The 14,378-nt window shown below is 45.2% G+C and overlaps 1 protein-coding gene across 4 annotated transcripts in view; it reads right to left on the bottom strand.

The window, feature by feature from the left end:
- Positions 1-14,378, bottom strand: part of LOC138942404 (zinc finger protein castor homolog 1) — a 174,561-nt gene that overhangs the window by 35,688 nt on the left and 124,495 nt on the right. For all 4 annotated transcript variants that reach the window (XM_070312617.1, XM_070312618.1, XM_070312615.1 and 1 more), the window contains 3 exons: positions 11,553-11,623; positions 10,398-10,846; positions 10,007-10,301 (listed from right to left, as the gene is read on the bottom strand). In XM_070312617.1, coding sequence (XP_070168718.1) covers positions 10,007-10,301; positions 10,398-10,846; positions 11,553-11,583 — 775 coding nt within the window. In that variant the 5' untranslated portion in view covers positions 11,584-11,623. The remainder of the gene's footprint in view (positions 1-10,006; positions 10,302-10,397; positions 10,847-11,552; positions 11,624-14,378) is intronic.

The following is a 14,378-nucleotide window of genomic DNA, read 5'->3' as shown; positions in this document are numbered from 1 at the left end:
ATAATAATTGATACCGAGTGTATCAATCGTAAAGGTGCGTTTTGTCGCGTATACGATGACAGAAACGGAGAAGAAGAAGGGGGAGCGAAGCGGGGAGGTCGCAAAATTATCATAACAATAAAAAGAGAATGTGGCACTCTGGCATATTCCGCAATTTTCTATAATGGAGCGAGCTCGAAAACTCGCGTATCGAGAAGGGAACGAGGGATCGGGTCCGAAAAAGGGCAAGCAAGAGGGTCGGAGGAGAAAGGGGGGACAGGGTAGAATCTCGTTAGACTGAAAAAATTCCACGGAACAGATTTGAATATCGCATAATGTCGAATTAATGCCGGAAATTCGACTCGACGGGTCCCCCCCTCCCCCCTCCCCACCCCGCCCCTCCCGACGCGCAGTAATGGGGCCCCATGAAATTTCGTAGCGAGCCCCATAAAGCGGTTTCGCGTATGGAAAACGTGTCGAGGCAATGAGCCCTTCCACTTTCTCTCCCCCCCGACCCCTCCACGGGCTAGCCGTCTGCGCTGCCAGCGGGGCCTTACGACGTAGAAACCCTAATAATTCCCTGACAGTGGCCTTTTTGTCTCGCCGTTTTTGCCAAGGCATCGAGTTTTACGATTTTCTCCCTTGTTTGAACGAATGAGACGAATGCAAAATCGAATCGATGCAAATCAAATGAAATTAATCGCTATACATTGGAAAAAAAAAAAAAAAAAAAAAGTTGTTAACTTGACTAAAAATGCGTTCAACTTATTTCAGATTACTTTTTTTTTTTTTTTTTAATTGAAATATTTAGATATTTAAATTTAAATACGACATATTAAATCTAACATGATGTGTCTGACTTGAATGCTTAAATATTTCAATTAAAAAAATAGTAGCGAGTTGAACGCATTTAATGAAGTTAACAAAATTTTTTTTTTCTCAGTGCAGACTCGCGCTACATCGCTGCTTCACACAACTTGATTGCATTTAAAATAATATTGTTTCATTTTTTTCATTTCTTTTTATATATTAACTCTTCAATGTCTCTCTTTAAACTATTTTTAAAGATATGAGAATCCCCCCGGAAAAAAAAATGAGATAACAAAATGTAAAAGAATATATACAGATTTCACTTGCGTTATGTAATTAAAAATTTCTCTTGGATATACTTTAATCGCATCCAGAACTCGCAATCAGTTCAGGCCTCTCTGTCTTCTTCTGGAGCACCTAGGGGCCGTAGCGGGGAAGAAGAAGTAGTACCCCCGCGCGTTTCTCTTATTTTACCCGAGATCGGGTACCATCGCGAGTCCTTTCTTTTTGCTTGACATAATTTAAAATTTATGAGTTCGAGAATCGGTTACGCGAGGCCATTCTCTCCTCTTTTCGTTCCTTCCCTCTGCCTTTCTCAGTCCCATCCTTGTCGCCTTCCCTCGCTTGCGCTTTCTCCGTCCCCTGTACCGGACCGTAGTTTCGCCGCAGAATTTGAATATTAAGATTAGGCCAGCTTTAATACCTCCTGCGCGAGCACCTCTCTCTCTCTCTCTCTCTCTCTCTCGTCTCCCTTCCCTCTCCCCTCCCTTTACGAACGCCGAGGAAGTTCTCTGCGAGAGATGTTTTCATAAAGCACGCAGAGAGCCCCGAGAGCTGTCGGTAACGCTCTCCGCTGTATTTGCACATGAGAAAGACTCTCACCGAGAGCAAAAATCATTCCTCCTTGCCACCGATGCAAAGTAGAAGGCGTCACGCGTAATTGGTGCTACGTCCGTTGCATGTAACTGGTATATCTTTAATGGTCCTCCGACCCTTCCCTCTCCCCCCTTTTTTTGCTCGTCCTCTTGTAACATCGTATTCGACAAAGGGCATTCATCTCCGCGGAAAATCCGCGATCTTCGGGACCGATGGATTCGTGAGCGGAAGGGAAAGGGAAAGGGGGAGAACAACAGAGAGAGAGAGAGATGTAAAAGTTCATTAAGACCACCGATGCCACGGGCACCGTATTAGGTTGGACAAACTGGTTTTCGCGAGTCTTTTCTCTCCCCTGCATCATCCGACGCATCGGGCCCGGATAAAAGACTGCCGAGTTTCAGCGTGGCCCTTAACCCTTTATTTGGCAATGTCGCCCTCGAGCAAGGCGATCTCTCTCTCTCTCTCTCTCTCTACGCGAGAGCGAGCCCTTGACGAAAGTCGGCAATATTTCACTTTCAACATTAAATAATATTTGTCGTCATCGTCGAGAAAATTCTCTAATTTTATTATACTCTACTGTCGCTTGCATTTATTATAATTGTTGAACGAGATAAATAATTATTATTGTATATTAAATAAATTTCATTATTATTATTATATATAATTATTATTGTGTGTATATTAATGTCAGAAACGTATATTAATTCTTATGTAACCGAGTTTTCGAGAAAATCGATAATAAATAATATTGAAATAAATAAGAGGACGATCGATGACGATGATTTGAAGCTATTTAGAGCAACGTGATGACTATGTTGAACGGCGAGATATATTGATTTAAATATAAACGATCCATTATGTTTTCGTTCGATCTCGTTTGCCGCGACGATCGATTCGAAAGTCGACTCGTGCGTGAGCCGACTAATTTGGCAATTGACAGTAATAAATACTTGGCAACAAGACACGGCAAACTTTTGCACGATTGCCAAACGCGCGACCAACTAATAGACGAGAATAAAAGGAGGAATTATCGCATTTCCGCGGCATCGAAAAATAAACTTCGCGAAGTAAATTACACTTTTTTCCTCGACTGTACCGACCATGTGTTCTCGGGTATCCGCATACTTCCACAAGATGGTCCGTTCTTATTTTCTCGTTTGTCCATCGGTCTTTTCAAACAGTACTTTCGAGATATACCTTGAAATCGGAACAATATAAAAGAGGTGAGAAGGGTGTGTATCCTCGGATGACCTCGCACCCCCTACTCATCACGATTTTCTCACTCGTAAATACATTCTACCTTTATAAATTCTGCATCCCTCCGTAAATCAACGTCAATTTTTACCAGTTCATGTTTAATCACAAATATGTACCTAGAAGAATTTGACAGTTTATACAGCCAGTTGAAGAGGCCAACACCACGAGGTAGCTGAATGTAAAGAAGAAGAAGAGAAAGAAGAATAAGACAGAGAGTGACGACGACGACAACAACAACGAAGATCCTCCTCGGCTAGGAATGCCTCCTGATGGATTGGTCATCCGTGATTAATTTGACAAGCTGACTTTCTGGTTTTCGGAGACTGACAAGGGGCCCACGGGGCCCCAGTGCCCGCGAGGCCTAATGGGCCTTCTCGGCCACGGCGCACCTCTTGACTCTGCCTATCTCGGCGCACGTATCGACTGAGGTCGGGTGGTTTGAAAAATTAATCGAGCCTACAGAATCTCCGTAGAAATGCTAATGAAAGGTCACCTTTTTCATTCGATTATCGACACCGCGAGTGAGGAGAATAAAGAAGCGTCGCGAACGAGGGGGCGAAATAGAAATCTTCCTCTCGTCATCCGCGGGAAGGCAACTTTAATCTCGAACATTAATCGACGATCTCGGAGAAATCTTGGGAAGGACGAGTCCTTGCCGAGACGCGTTTCTAGCGTCAATATATGATTATCACTCGGAAATCTTGCTCGCGACAATTAATATTTTAAAGAATTCAAAGATTTCCTAGATAGCGTAATAAATAATTATATTTTAATCGTCTTAAAGACACGATTCGTTTTTCATTAAAGTGCGAATAAAACGTTTAAAATCGTCGGTCGCGAGAGAAAAGTAATTTTCACGAATACGAAAAATTTCTCTCCAACATAACACGAGACTAATCTTGCGGGGATACGCGAAACCGGTACTCATAAAGAGAGAATTATCGAGGATGCGGTGAGAGACGACGAAGCGTCCGCCGGATCTCGATCCATTGACCCGACGAGAACTACTTGTCGCCGGCGTTTGCGTCGGCGAGAACGGGCGCGAAAGGGGACTGCCGTAAAATTCGCACCTCGCCAGAACGGTGCGAGTGTAGATACGCACGGCAAAATAAACTAATGAAGCGATCGGTGCACATACCGCGCGATATTTCTCGTGTTGGGTCGCGAAAAGTACCGAGAGAAAAAGAATTCACCAAGCGCAAAGTTGGCCGGCCGTCGAAAAAATAGCGAAAATTCGTTAAATTTGCAGAATTTTTCTCCATTCGAAAAAAAAAGATTGGAACAAAGAATGATGAACAAATCATTATACATGCTACAGTGGAACAGTTTTACGATCACGCACGATATTTCGTGCGACATTATCTCCGTGTGTACTTTTAATTTTAAAGTAATTTCAAATTTCAAATTTAATTGCCTGGCTACTTGATCTTTGCCTGTATTTTGACGGACTTGTCTTCCGTCTGATGAAACATGAATCTGATGGAAACAGAATCACTTTATTATACGTTCCACGCTCACTTACGATCGAAAGACTGTCGTAACGTTAGATAATTTCTTTATTAAGAACCGAAGATAAGAAAATGATAATTAAGGTACCGTTGTGAAGCATGACGCCGTACGATGTTTGTCATCGGTTTATTCGAAGAGCCCGTAGAAAGAAGAGAGGAACGCACTCGAGATAGTTACGCGTTAAATGGCAATGGCAGAAGGAGAAGAAGAAGCGAGTTCCGGGTTGACAGTCATTGGAGGAGGACGAGAGAATCGCGGGAAACGGCTAGAGATCGACGTAGAGCTGGAATTAAACAAATAATCTTCGTCGAGCGGAGAATCCGTTAAGGCACGAAAGTACGGCCGGTAAAAGGGACCTATTGAATTCTAAATTTAAACGAATGTCCAAGTGTCAGCGAGCTGACGGGCAAAATAAACAAGATGCCGCGAGGAGTAGAGGAAAAGGAGTCAGGAGAAGGCTCGCGGGGAAGGAGAATGAACGGGAATGGGAAAGGATTTCACGGGGAGATGCAATATCTCGGTCCACTCTTCTTTTCACATCCTCCGCTCGATCTCCGTATTAATTTCGCGGGCGAATAAAATTGTAAATTCCGTCTTTTCAATTCTAGATCCATTCTTCGTCAAGTTGCTCTTAAATTCCATCGTATATTCGGAAATTTCACATTAATCTTTCACGACGCTACATCGACGATAATTCCTGATGATTTCGCAAAAAAGAAAAAAAAACATTCACTTCTGCGGATAATAATAGCTCACCGTTCTACGCTATTCTACTTGTCGAGGCCTCCGTGTTAAAGTTCATTGATACGTCAATATATAATCGCGGAGAAAAATTCTGAATCTTTGCAAATAATCTACTCATGACGCAGACGAGCTCGTCAACAATTTCAATCGCGATGATCGATCGAAAAAAAAAAAAAAAAAAAAAATAGACAAGATTCGAAAGCTACGAAGAATCGTCGCAAAGGCGTGCTACTGCAAAGACTGTACCGTGTCCAACGTCAATAAAATTTCGCCATTCCTCTCCTCTCTCTCTCTCTCTCTCTCTCTCTATCGTCGCTCTCTGACTCAGAACTTAATTGGAGAACAAAAAACTCGAAGAGATCCAATTGACCCGGAAGCGGACGTCAACGCGGCGCGAGTGACGATCGTACGAATAACAGTAGAAAAAAAAAAAACGTGAGCCTTTGAGGAAATTGAATTAAATGAGAAAATTCAAGCGACGGTCGAATCGCTCGTTTCGCTCGTTTTCTCTTATGCAAATAACGCCGGCATTCCGTCGCTCTCGCGCGAAACGCTTTATCTCTAACACAAGCTTGCCATGGCGAAAAAATTTCAATCGAGGAAAATACTATCCATGAAATATGTCCGAGAAGGATAAGAGCGTGTAGGAAAAAAAAAAAAACAAAAAAAAAACGAGGAGAGGAAAAAAAGAAACAAAGACGAGATTGAGCAAAGAGTATCGACGAAGGATACGATGACGATGATGAAAAACGAGGTACTTTCGAGGATCGATAGAGAAAACACGTCTCATTCGTGCGAAGAGGGAAAGATAAAGAGGAACAAGGACGAGCGCGTGTAGGGCCCCGCGGGGTTTCAGGGGGAGAAGAGGGGGGGCCTGCCTCCTCATCGTCGTGGCAGCACGTGTGTAGCAGAAGCGAACCCGGGGCCCCAGTTCGGTCCGTGCCTCGTAAAGCCTTTCATAAAAGCTTTCATAAAACGTTTCACGATCTCTTGGTACCGAGGGAGATCCAGCGCCGATCAACGTCTCGCAAGATTCGTCCGTCTTTCTCAGCGCCTTCTTCTTCTTCTTCTTCTTCGTCTTCCTCCTACGCGGCAAAAGATATTTTCTCGGTCGAGTACGAGAATATATACATTTCACGTATTCTCGTGAAAATCAGAATAAACATAAGAATTGCCGTAAGATTGCTTCGCGATGAATCATTGAAAGAGTTGTAGAGTTGTTTTCGTACTATTTTCCATCTTTCATTCTTATCCTAGTTTTTCTATTCGCGTAAAATTTCGTCGAAAGACATCGAGACGATTCAGCGGTTGGTCGAATACCTGAAATCTTTAACGTTTCTCATCGACTATATGTGTGGGGAGGATCCTTTGTCCACGTTCAAGGAGGAAGCTCCGATCTCGATCTCGCAACGATTCGTTTTTCGGGACCGTCGTACCCTAACTTATACGTGCCTAATCGAGATACGCTCGCGGGGACATAAAAGCTCGTAACCAGACCGATCTTCAAACTCTTCCCTTCCCGCCGGTTTTATCCCCCCCCCCTCCTTTCCCCCCTCCTTCCTTAATATCCACGATTCCCTGTTCCTTTCCTCTCTCGCTACCAACGCGTCTCGAATTAAACCCGTCCAGCAGATACGACAGATTCGTTGAATAGCGATCGTCGAGTTGGCTGGCTTTTTGAATTCGGCGTTTCTTAACGAAGGGTTCGTAGCGGCCGTTCCTTCGTAGGAGAAGGCTCGCTTTTCGAAACGACGACTTTTTGTTCAATGGCTTTTCAAAGAGAGACACACACGCGTATCTGTCACCGGGATTTGCAGCGCGTGACGATGAAGATCGAAAAACAACTAAACGAAGAAAGCTTCGAGCTCCTTTTAATAATTCTTCTTTCCTTTCGGCCGGACACGTGTGTATCTCTTCGAGTAGACAATCATCCGGTATAATGTCCATTATTTTTAAGGCCTCGCTAAATTGAACGACGATCTATATACAATATATATATAAAAGAGAGAAAGAGAGATACCCCCGTCGATCGTCGACTTGAGCCGATTTCGAAGACGGAGCGGATTTTCTCGCCCGACGGGTGGCATTCGACGATCATTCTTCGGACGCGATGCTGCGGACGGATATCGTTGAAAAACGCAATCGAGCCGGGAGAATGCGCGCGTTATCAGTTAATGAATCTGGCCCCGGTGCGACGGGACGACGTGGTGCCCGGGGGGGCCCACGGAGAGAAGAGAGGCCTGTCTCCGTTCTCGAAAGTCTCCGCGGGCCCTCCCGACAATGGCCGGGCGTCCGATGAATTTCGAAAAGGACAAAAATAAAAAATGATGCCGCGCGCTCTTCTCGCGCCGAGAAGGAAGCTGCTATCCGGGAAGAAAGGAGAAAGAGATCGCCTCTCCTTTCTATCCGTTTCTTCTGCTGCGTGCCTGCCCGCTGTCCGTCCGTCCGACTGTCCGTCTTCTCTTTTCAACCTTACTGCCTTTTATCCGGGCGAAATGATTAATGGGTTCACGGAGGCACCGCGGTATCTCCCCCTCCTACCCTTCTTCGGATCCTTCATCAGAGATCCCTTCCTCCCAAAGTAGCCGTTTCTCTCTCTCTCTCTCTCTCTCTCTCCCTCTCTTCCACCCGCGAACATAGACGAGACTTTTCTGCTTTTCTTCGCGCCAGATTATCACCTTTCCTCACCCCCTCGCGCCAGCAATTGTACGACACTAAGTATATATTTTTTCTCTAGCATCGGTGTGTCGCTTTAATATCGCGGCGCCATGAAATGGAGCGATTAAGTTGGACGGAATGTTTGACAGAATCGATTAATCCGACAGTCGCTCGTATAAGAAACATTTAAAAGCGGAGGATATATAAGGTCAGGCGGAGCGTATACATTAACTTTTAGCCGATTCCAGATGTTAGATATAAAGGGATACACGTGACCGTCTTGAAGATTAACGCGAAACGATAATGTATTCTCAAGGGAAGGGACAAATATGTAAGATATTTATTCGTCGGGGCGAGGTTCACATGAGAGGCAAGTGACGCGCTCAGTCTAAGTAAGAGAAGTACCGTCTTCCCCTTTTTTGTCGTCGGTCTGTCTAACCGTGTCATTGTCAAGACGCGCGTTACCGCTCCGAGCTCTTTTACATGATAAATTACGCGTGATTTTTTTTTTTTTTTTTTTTCTATCAATCGCGACGATCACGTCGTGCCGCAACAAGTCGGCTTTTGTTTCTCGTCACCTGTACGTAGGTGGCGACCAATCGAGGGAGAAGCGAAGCGGATGACAAGGCGCGGGACACTCCTCGCTTCGGTCCTTGTCATATTTTAATTAGACGTTATATCATATTTTTATAATATTACAATCTATATATACGTCACATGTCGTAGAAAATAATAGTTTAGTTTGCCTACAAACACGTGGATCACATTCATTGTTAAAAAGAAATCATATATTCACGTGTCATCGAAATTGAATAATTAATAATTAAATTAATCAATTAATTTATATAATATATCAATTAATTTAATAATATTTGAATGCGTTTAAATGTTCAGGTGTTTACGTTTCATAATCATTTTCACAAAATTCTATGTACATGTTTACAAATATATTTTATATCTTGTGTTATTAGGTTTTATTCCTTTTTTTACGTTTAAGTATGAGTTGTGGGTGTATTGGAGTTTTAAGAGTTGCAAGGCAACGATTATGAACAAATAATAAAATGGATAATTTATTCGGATCGAATCGCGCATTAGGCCTTCAATTCAATTTTTTTTTTTTTTTCTCTCTATTCCGATAAAAATTCCGACAAAGACCGTCTTTTCGACATGTAAATAATCGCGTAAGCTAATGTGCGACTTGAGAATTCCGGAGCCGCGGGGAATTCTCGAGAGCGTCAACCCACGCTGATGCGCCGCGTGCAACGGGAAACGATGACGCCTGACGGCTCGATCTCGAAGGCATCCATCGATCGCGGGTCGCTTAGCTTAGCGCGCAATCCCGGGGACCGACCGACTTTATGAGTTATAAGTCGGCCATCTTGCCCGAGCCATCACATATTCACGTGCGCGCATATGCGATGCACCGGCAATATGTAAGTGCCACATTCTGTTCTGGTGCACGTACAGTCCCGGCTGAAAGCTGTGCCGCCGCATCCTCCTCCTCCCCCCCCCCCGCCCCCCATTCGTGCCCCCTCGACCAACGCAACGTATCGCGAAAAGTGTGCATTCGTTTATCGCGATGCCGGCTGACGTAACCGGCTGTTGCTCGGCAGAGGCTTCTCTAATTCATGTTGCATCCGACAACCATCATCTGGCTGGCTGGCTGGCTACCAGCGGCGATTCTCGACTAATCGCCGGGAGAACGGACGCTCTCACCTTCGTCGCTGATATTCATTAGTTGGTTTACTTTCCGTCGGTGTCGAATTGGCGGAAAGAAGGCGACGCGATCGAGAATTCGTCCGAAAGATTCGAAATTTCGACGATTGATAATTCTGAGCGGGATTGATCCCCGGCCAAGTCCGATCGCGAACGTCAACCAGTCGCGCGGCCAACGATCGATCTTACGCCAACCTCGCATTCAATGCCAACCAATCCGTATATTCTAATTTGTCTAACGGCTTTGTCGGATGATAATGCGGGCGGTTCTAATTGCCATACTCGACGAAAATGTAATCACGACATTAATCCTTGAAATAATCGTTCAAAGATATTGAAAAGCCGAATCGTGTTGCCAATCGACTTGCGACTTCGTATCGAGATTATACGGATTATATCGATGTATTCGGTAAAATCTAAACCGTCGTATAACGATTGAATTTTCAAAGGTACTTACCTTGAGTCTGCTGACCAACGTTCGGGTTGAGAAATGTGGGCGGCAGTTGCCCGCTGACCGACTTTGCCAATTCGCCTCCCGCCAGCCCATAGATCGCCAGAAGTTCCTGCATCGTCGACTCCGCGTACTCCCTCATGCCCTCGAAGGGCTTTCGTTCTTCGATTTCGGCCTCGCCGTCGGCGTCGTTGCCCCGATCATCTTCAAACTGCGTGTCCTGATCGTCCAGGCGAGAGGACTCCGCGTCCAGGACGCCGCTCCCACTTCTATCCGACGAGTCAGAATTTGGACTCCTCGCCTGCACATCGCGGATACACATTTACCAGATATTCGAGAGTAAATATTTCGCGTTAAACGAATACTGGAAGGTAAGAGTAAGTTGGTAGCAACCTACCTCTGTACCGGGCGAGTACAGCTTCCGCGATCTTAGCTGCTCGAGGATGAACTTGTGCCTGAGAGAGTCCCCGCTATCGTCATCGGCCTCGGAGGACGGCGGTCTCGTGGTGACCGAGAGGTCCATCGGGCTGACCACCTCGTTATTGTTTAGCCTCTGCTTCGATCTATCCTCGGCCGGCAGCAGCATCGTCTTCCTCTCGTACTCGAGGATCTCGCTGGAACTCTCCTCGACAACCTCTGGCTCGTCGTCGTCCCTCTCGGACTCGTCCGACACCTCCGCCATCCGGCTGCTTATGGGCTTGAAGTTTTTCCGTTTGTTTCGCGGTTTGCTCTGGATACTGCTGATCTGCAACTGGGCCTGTGCCTCGTACTGGGAGTCGCTGTCCTGATCGGCGGCACCCCGGCGGGTCGTCGCGTAGTTGTAGACCGAATCGGAAAGCATCTCCGCTGATGAAGAGATGAAACCGTTTTACTCTTCGATCGATATCAATGACTCGCGCGCGAGACTCGAGTTATTTTGCCTCGTTTTTTTTTTTTTTTTTGTTTTTTTTTTGTTTTTTTTTTTTTTTTGCCGCTCCTTTGCCGGACCTTCGATCTCTCAAACGAGTCGGGAATGAAAAGAATTGGGACGAGCGACGCCTCAGTATTTGCATCGCGAAGATGAGACAATAGTCACTAATTCCACGTAACGAATACTGCGACGTTTGAAGGCGCGTTGCCCGTTTCTCATATCGCAGTTAATAGATATCAATTTTTAGCATCAATTATAATCCCGCGAACTGAAACGCTGAACGCACGTTGTAGGAACGACGATATGACCGTGGCTTATATACGCCACATAGTTTTGTAAGATTAACGTCGCGATTCGTGTGTTCTCGCCAGCGATCGCGCGACTACTTTCACTTAAAATGATCGCTCGGAACGGCGCGTAGGACGCAAAATTGCGGAGACAGACAGACATTCCATTTATCCCATAAATAAATCAGAAATATTCCCAAGTTTCTACGCAATCTCTGGGCAATCTTTTAATGTCACTACGAATTTTGACATTTTGCGAGAGCCAAGTTTATACGATACAGCTTGTTGAGATTGCGCACTCCGTGCGGGATAAATCCCCTAATATTTGAACAATCGAAATGAAGGAGCGTCTTACCGGGGCCATACGGGCTGGTTACGGCGGACATCTCGAACCTCGCGAACCAGCCGGCTCTTCACCGCAGCATCCTGAAAGAAAACGCGCGTGTTAGTCAGGGTTCGAACTCGAGTCGAATCGAACGGCCAATCGATCCGCCAATTCGCTTCCCACGTGTTCCGCTGACACGCGAGAGAATTACATACTTGCGAGGAGTGCTCGCGCACTGTGTCTTTCTTCCGATGAACGGGCCACCGGCAATTCAATCGGTAATATCGCGGCGCGAAATGAAAAAAGGAATCGCAATCGTCGTAAGAGTCAATCTCGACACGTTCACCCGGGATATCCGATTCGCAATACGATCGGCCTACTCTATTCGAATAAAGTCCGCGACGTGTCGTTGTTCCCCCGACAACGTACACGCCCGCCGACGATGCTTGCTAAGGTCTGCGCTAAGGCTCGCGAGGAGGAGGGAGGCCGGCCGATGTGTAAGAGAATCGCGAAAACGAGGCGAAAACAAAGGCACGTCGCCGTAACAAAAGCTACGGTGATATACGAGCGCCCTGGTGCTGGCTAGTCCGACCGGCCTGGCGCGATAACGCCGCGAGTGCACGACAATTCGTTTCTCGGTTATTGGAATGCAGACCTTTAAGCCCATTACACGCCGTCGCGGCGGCGGCGGCGACGGCGGCAGCAACGGCAGCAAGAAGAAGAAAGAGGGCGGGCGCGCGCGACACAAGAGAAGATGCGAAAGGAGTGAACAAGGGGGTCGCCGACAAAGAGAGGAGGGGGGGGGGAGGGAGAGGGAGAGGGAGAGAAAAAATCCGAAATGAGAAAGGAACGATAAAAGGACGCGCGGCGTGATAAGCATTAACGTCCGGCCAATCGAAAGGGTTTATCTCGACGGGGTTATACCCGCGCACTAACTGTCATTTCATGGCTCTCTCTCTCTCTCTCTCTCTCTCTCTCTCTTGGGTTCGGTTCTCCCGCAATAAGAAACGGCGGAATGGAATTTCAATCCGTTGGAAAATGACTTCTTACCGGCTTCTGCCGCGTCCGCCCGCTCGTTCATCGTCATCGTCATCATCATCGCCGTTTCCTCGCAACGATCGCCTACTACGCTCGGCTACGTATATATCGTTTGCCTTTCTCGGCGTGCGCGGGGGGGATTTGACCCCGGATCGTATCCTTCAGGAATGCGTCGCGACGAGCAGCCGATGCGGAGATCGTCTCTTATTAATGTCGCGCTTCATTGTTGTCACTTTACGCGAGAGGAATGACGTTTCCCTTGCCTCCTCCTCGACGAGGAGATTTCTCGCTTGAACCGAGATCATCAAAGTGCGCGTATTAATATTCCGCCGATCGCGTGACGAATTATCCGATGATAATTATCGTTCGCGACGGGTTAACGAGAGCCGAATCGTAAATAATTAACAGTAAAATCAAGGAGTCATCTCACGGGGTCCTCGAATCGGCGACACGCGCCGATAATGCCAACCTGTCGCGCCGATCGCGGTTGATGTACAAGAGGGCTTTCTACTGCCTCCTCGATCAAGCGCAAATTGCGTTGCGCACTGACAGATCATGGCATTCGGAACAACCGGTCCTCGAAAGATCAACCCGCCTACCCTCGCGGTTTCCGTCTCGTCGACACTATCAATAAAGAAGTCGTCTCGACATATGTATATTCCTTGACTTAAGGAGCCTACTATATTTTAGAGAATCGAAAAATCGATTTGTTTTACATTTTCTCAAAGTATCATGTCTGAAGACATGTGTCTTTCAAAGTTTATTGAGAAATTTGCAAAACTAACAAAGTTATAATACTTTGAATATGATGGCGCGCGTGAATCCTTGATACAGGCCTGCAAAACTTTAAACGCCTTTTTCTTAAAACATTGTTTTCAAAGTTGTTTGCGCTATGAGACGGATATCTTGAAAACTAATGGATCTAATAATGAATTGAATTTTTTGAGAAAGATTTTTTGGGAGAAATAGAATTTAAAAAATAATTAATATTTTTCTCATCCTCGAGAAATGAATAAATTTCAACGAAATTTTGTAAAAATCTATAATATCCAATTTTATAATGACACTACTTTGTCATTTTTTGATTTTCTTTAATAAAATTAGATTCAGTATCCCATAAAAGCAACAATATGTAAAACGCCAAGAAAGATCGATTTCTAATATTCTTGGGGAAAAAAAAAAAAAAAAAAAAAAAAATTTCGAAAAAAAGTAAGTGTAATTATTTTTTGCTCTCTTTACCCTGGGAATCATTATCTCTATATTTTTTTACCTCTAGTACAACGCGGAGGATGAGAAAGATTCTTGCGCAGGGTAGGAGGGGATGAAAAGCGCGCGCAATAAAATTCCATTCGAATGTACTCTCATTCATTGCCATTCCTTCTTCAGATCTACAGATTTAAGCAAAAATCATCCGTGTGAATAATCGATTGTTAATATCGTTGAAAAAAAAAAATTCCTAAAAAAATTATCAATTTTTCATACCGCCAGAATAGAGCTCTTGACAATTTTCAATCGCGATACAAACGCGATATATAATTTTCCTCGCTTTACAAAATCTTTCGATCGTTCGGGGAAAAAGTGCGTATAATTGTTTCTCCCTTTACTCTATTCCTCTCACTTTTGAACCCCGCGCTCATTGTCTCTGGAGATTTACTCCGATAAAGATTCTTGCGGAGGGGGGTAGAGGAGAGATGGGGGGCAGGGGAATGAACCAGCGACCAATAAAATTCTATCTGAGCGTTCATACTCTCGTTCATTTGTTATTTCTGCCTTCAGATCTACAGATTTAAGCAGTACTCTGCGTTGATACCACTGCTT

The sequence above is a fragment of the Polyergus mexicanus genome, unplaced genomic scaffold (genome assembly GCF_030449975.1).
Source record: "Polyergus mexicanus isolate NDT 795.1 unplaced genomic scaffold, iyPolMexi1.0 SCAF_22, whole genome shotgun sequence".
In the NCBI taxonomy this organism is placed as follows: domain Eukaryota; kingdom Metazoa; phylum Arthropoda; class Insecta; order Hymenoptera; family Formicidae; genus Polyergus; species Polyergus mexicanus.
The sequence above is the reverse complement of the archived record's forward strand: the minus strand, read 5'-3'. Positions and strand labels throughout refer to the sequence as shown.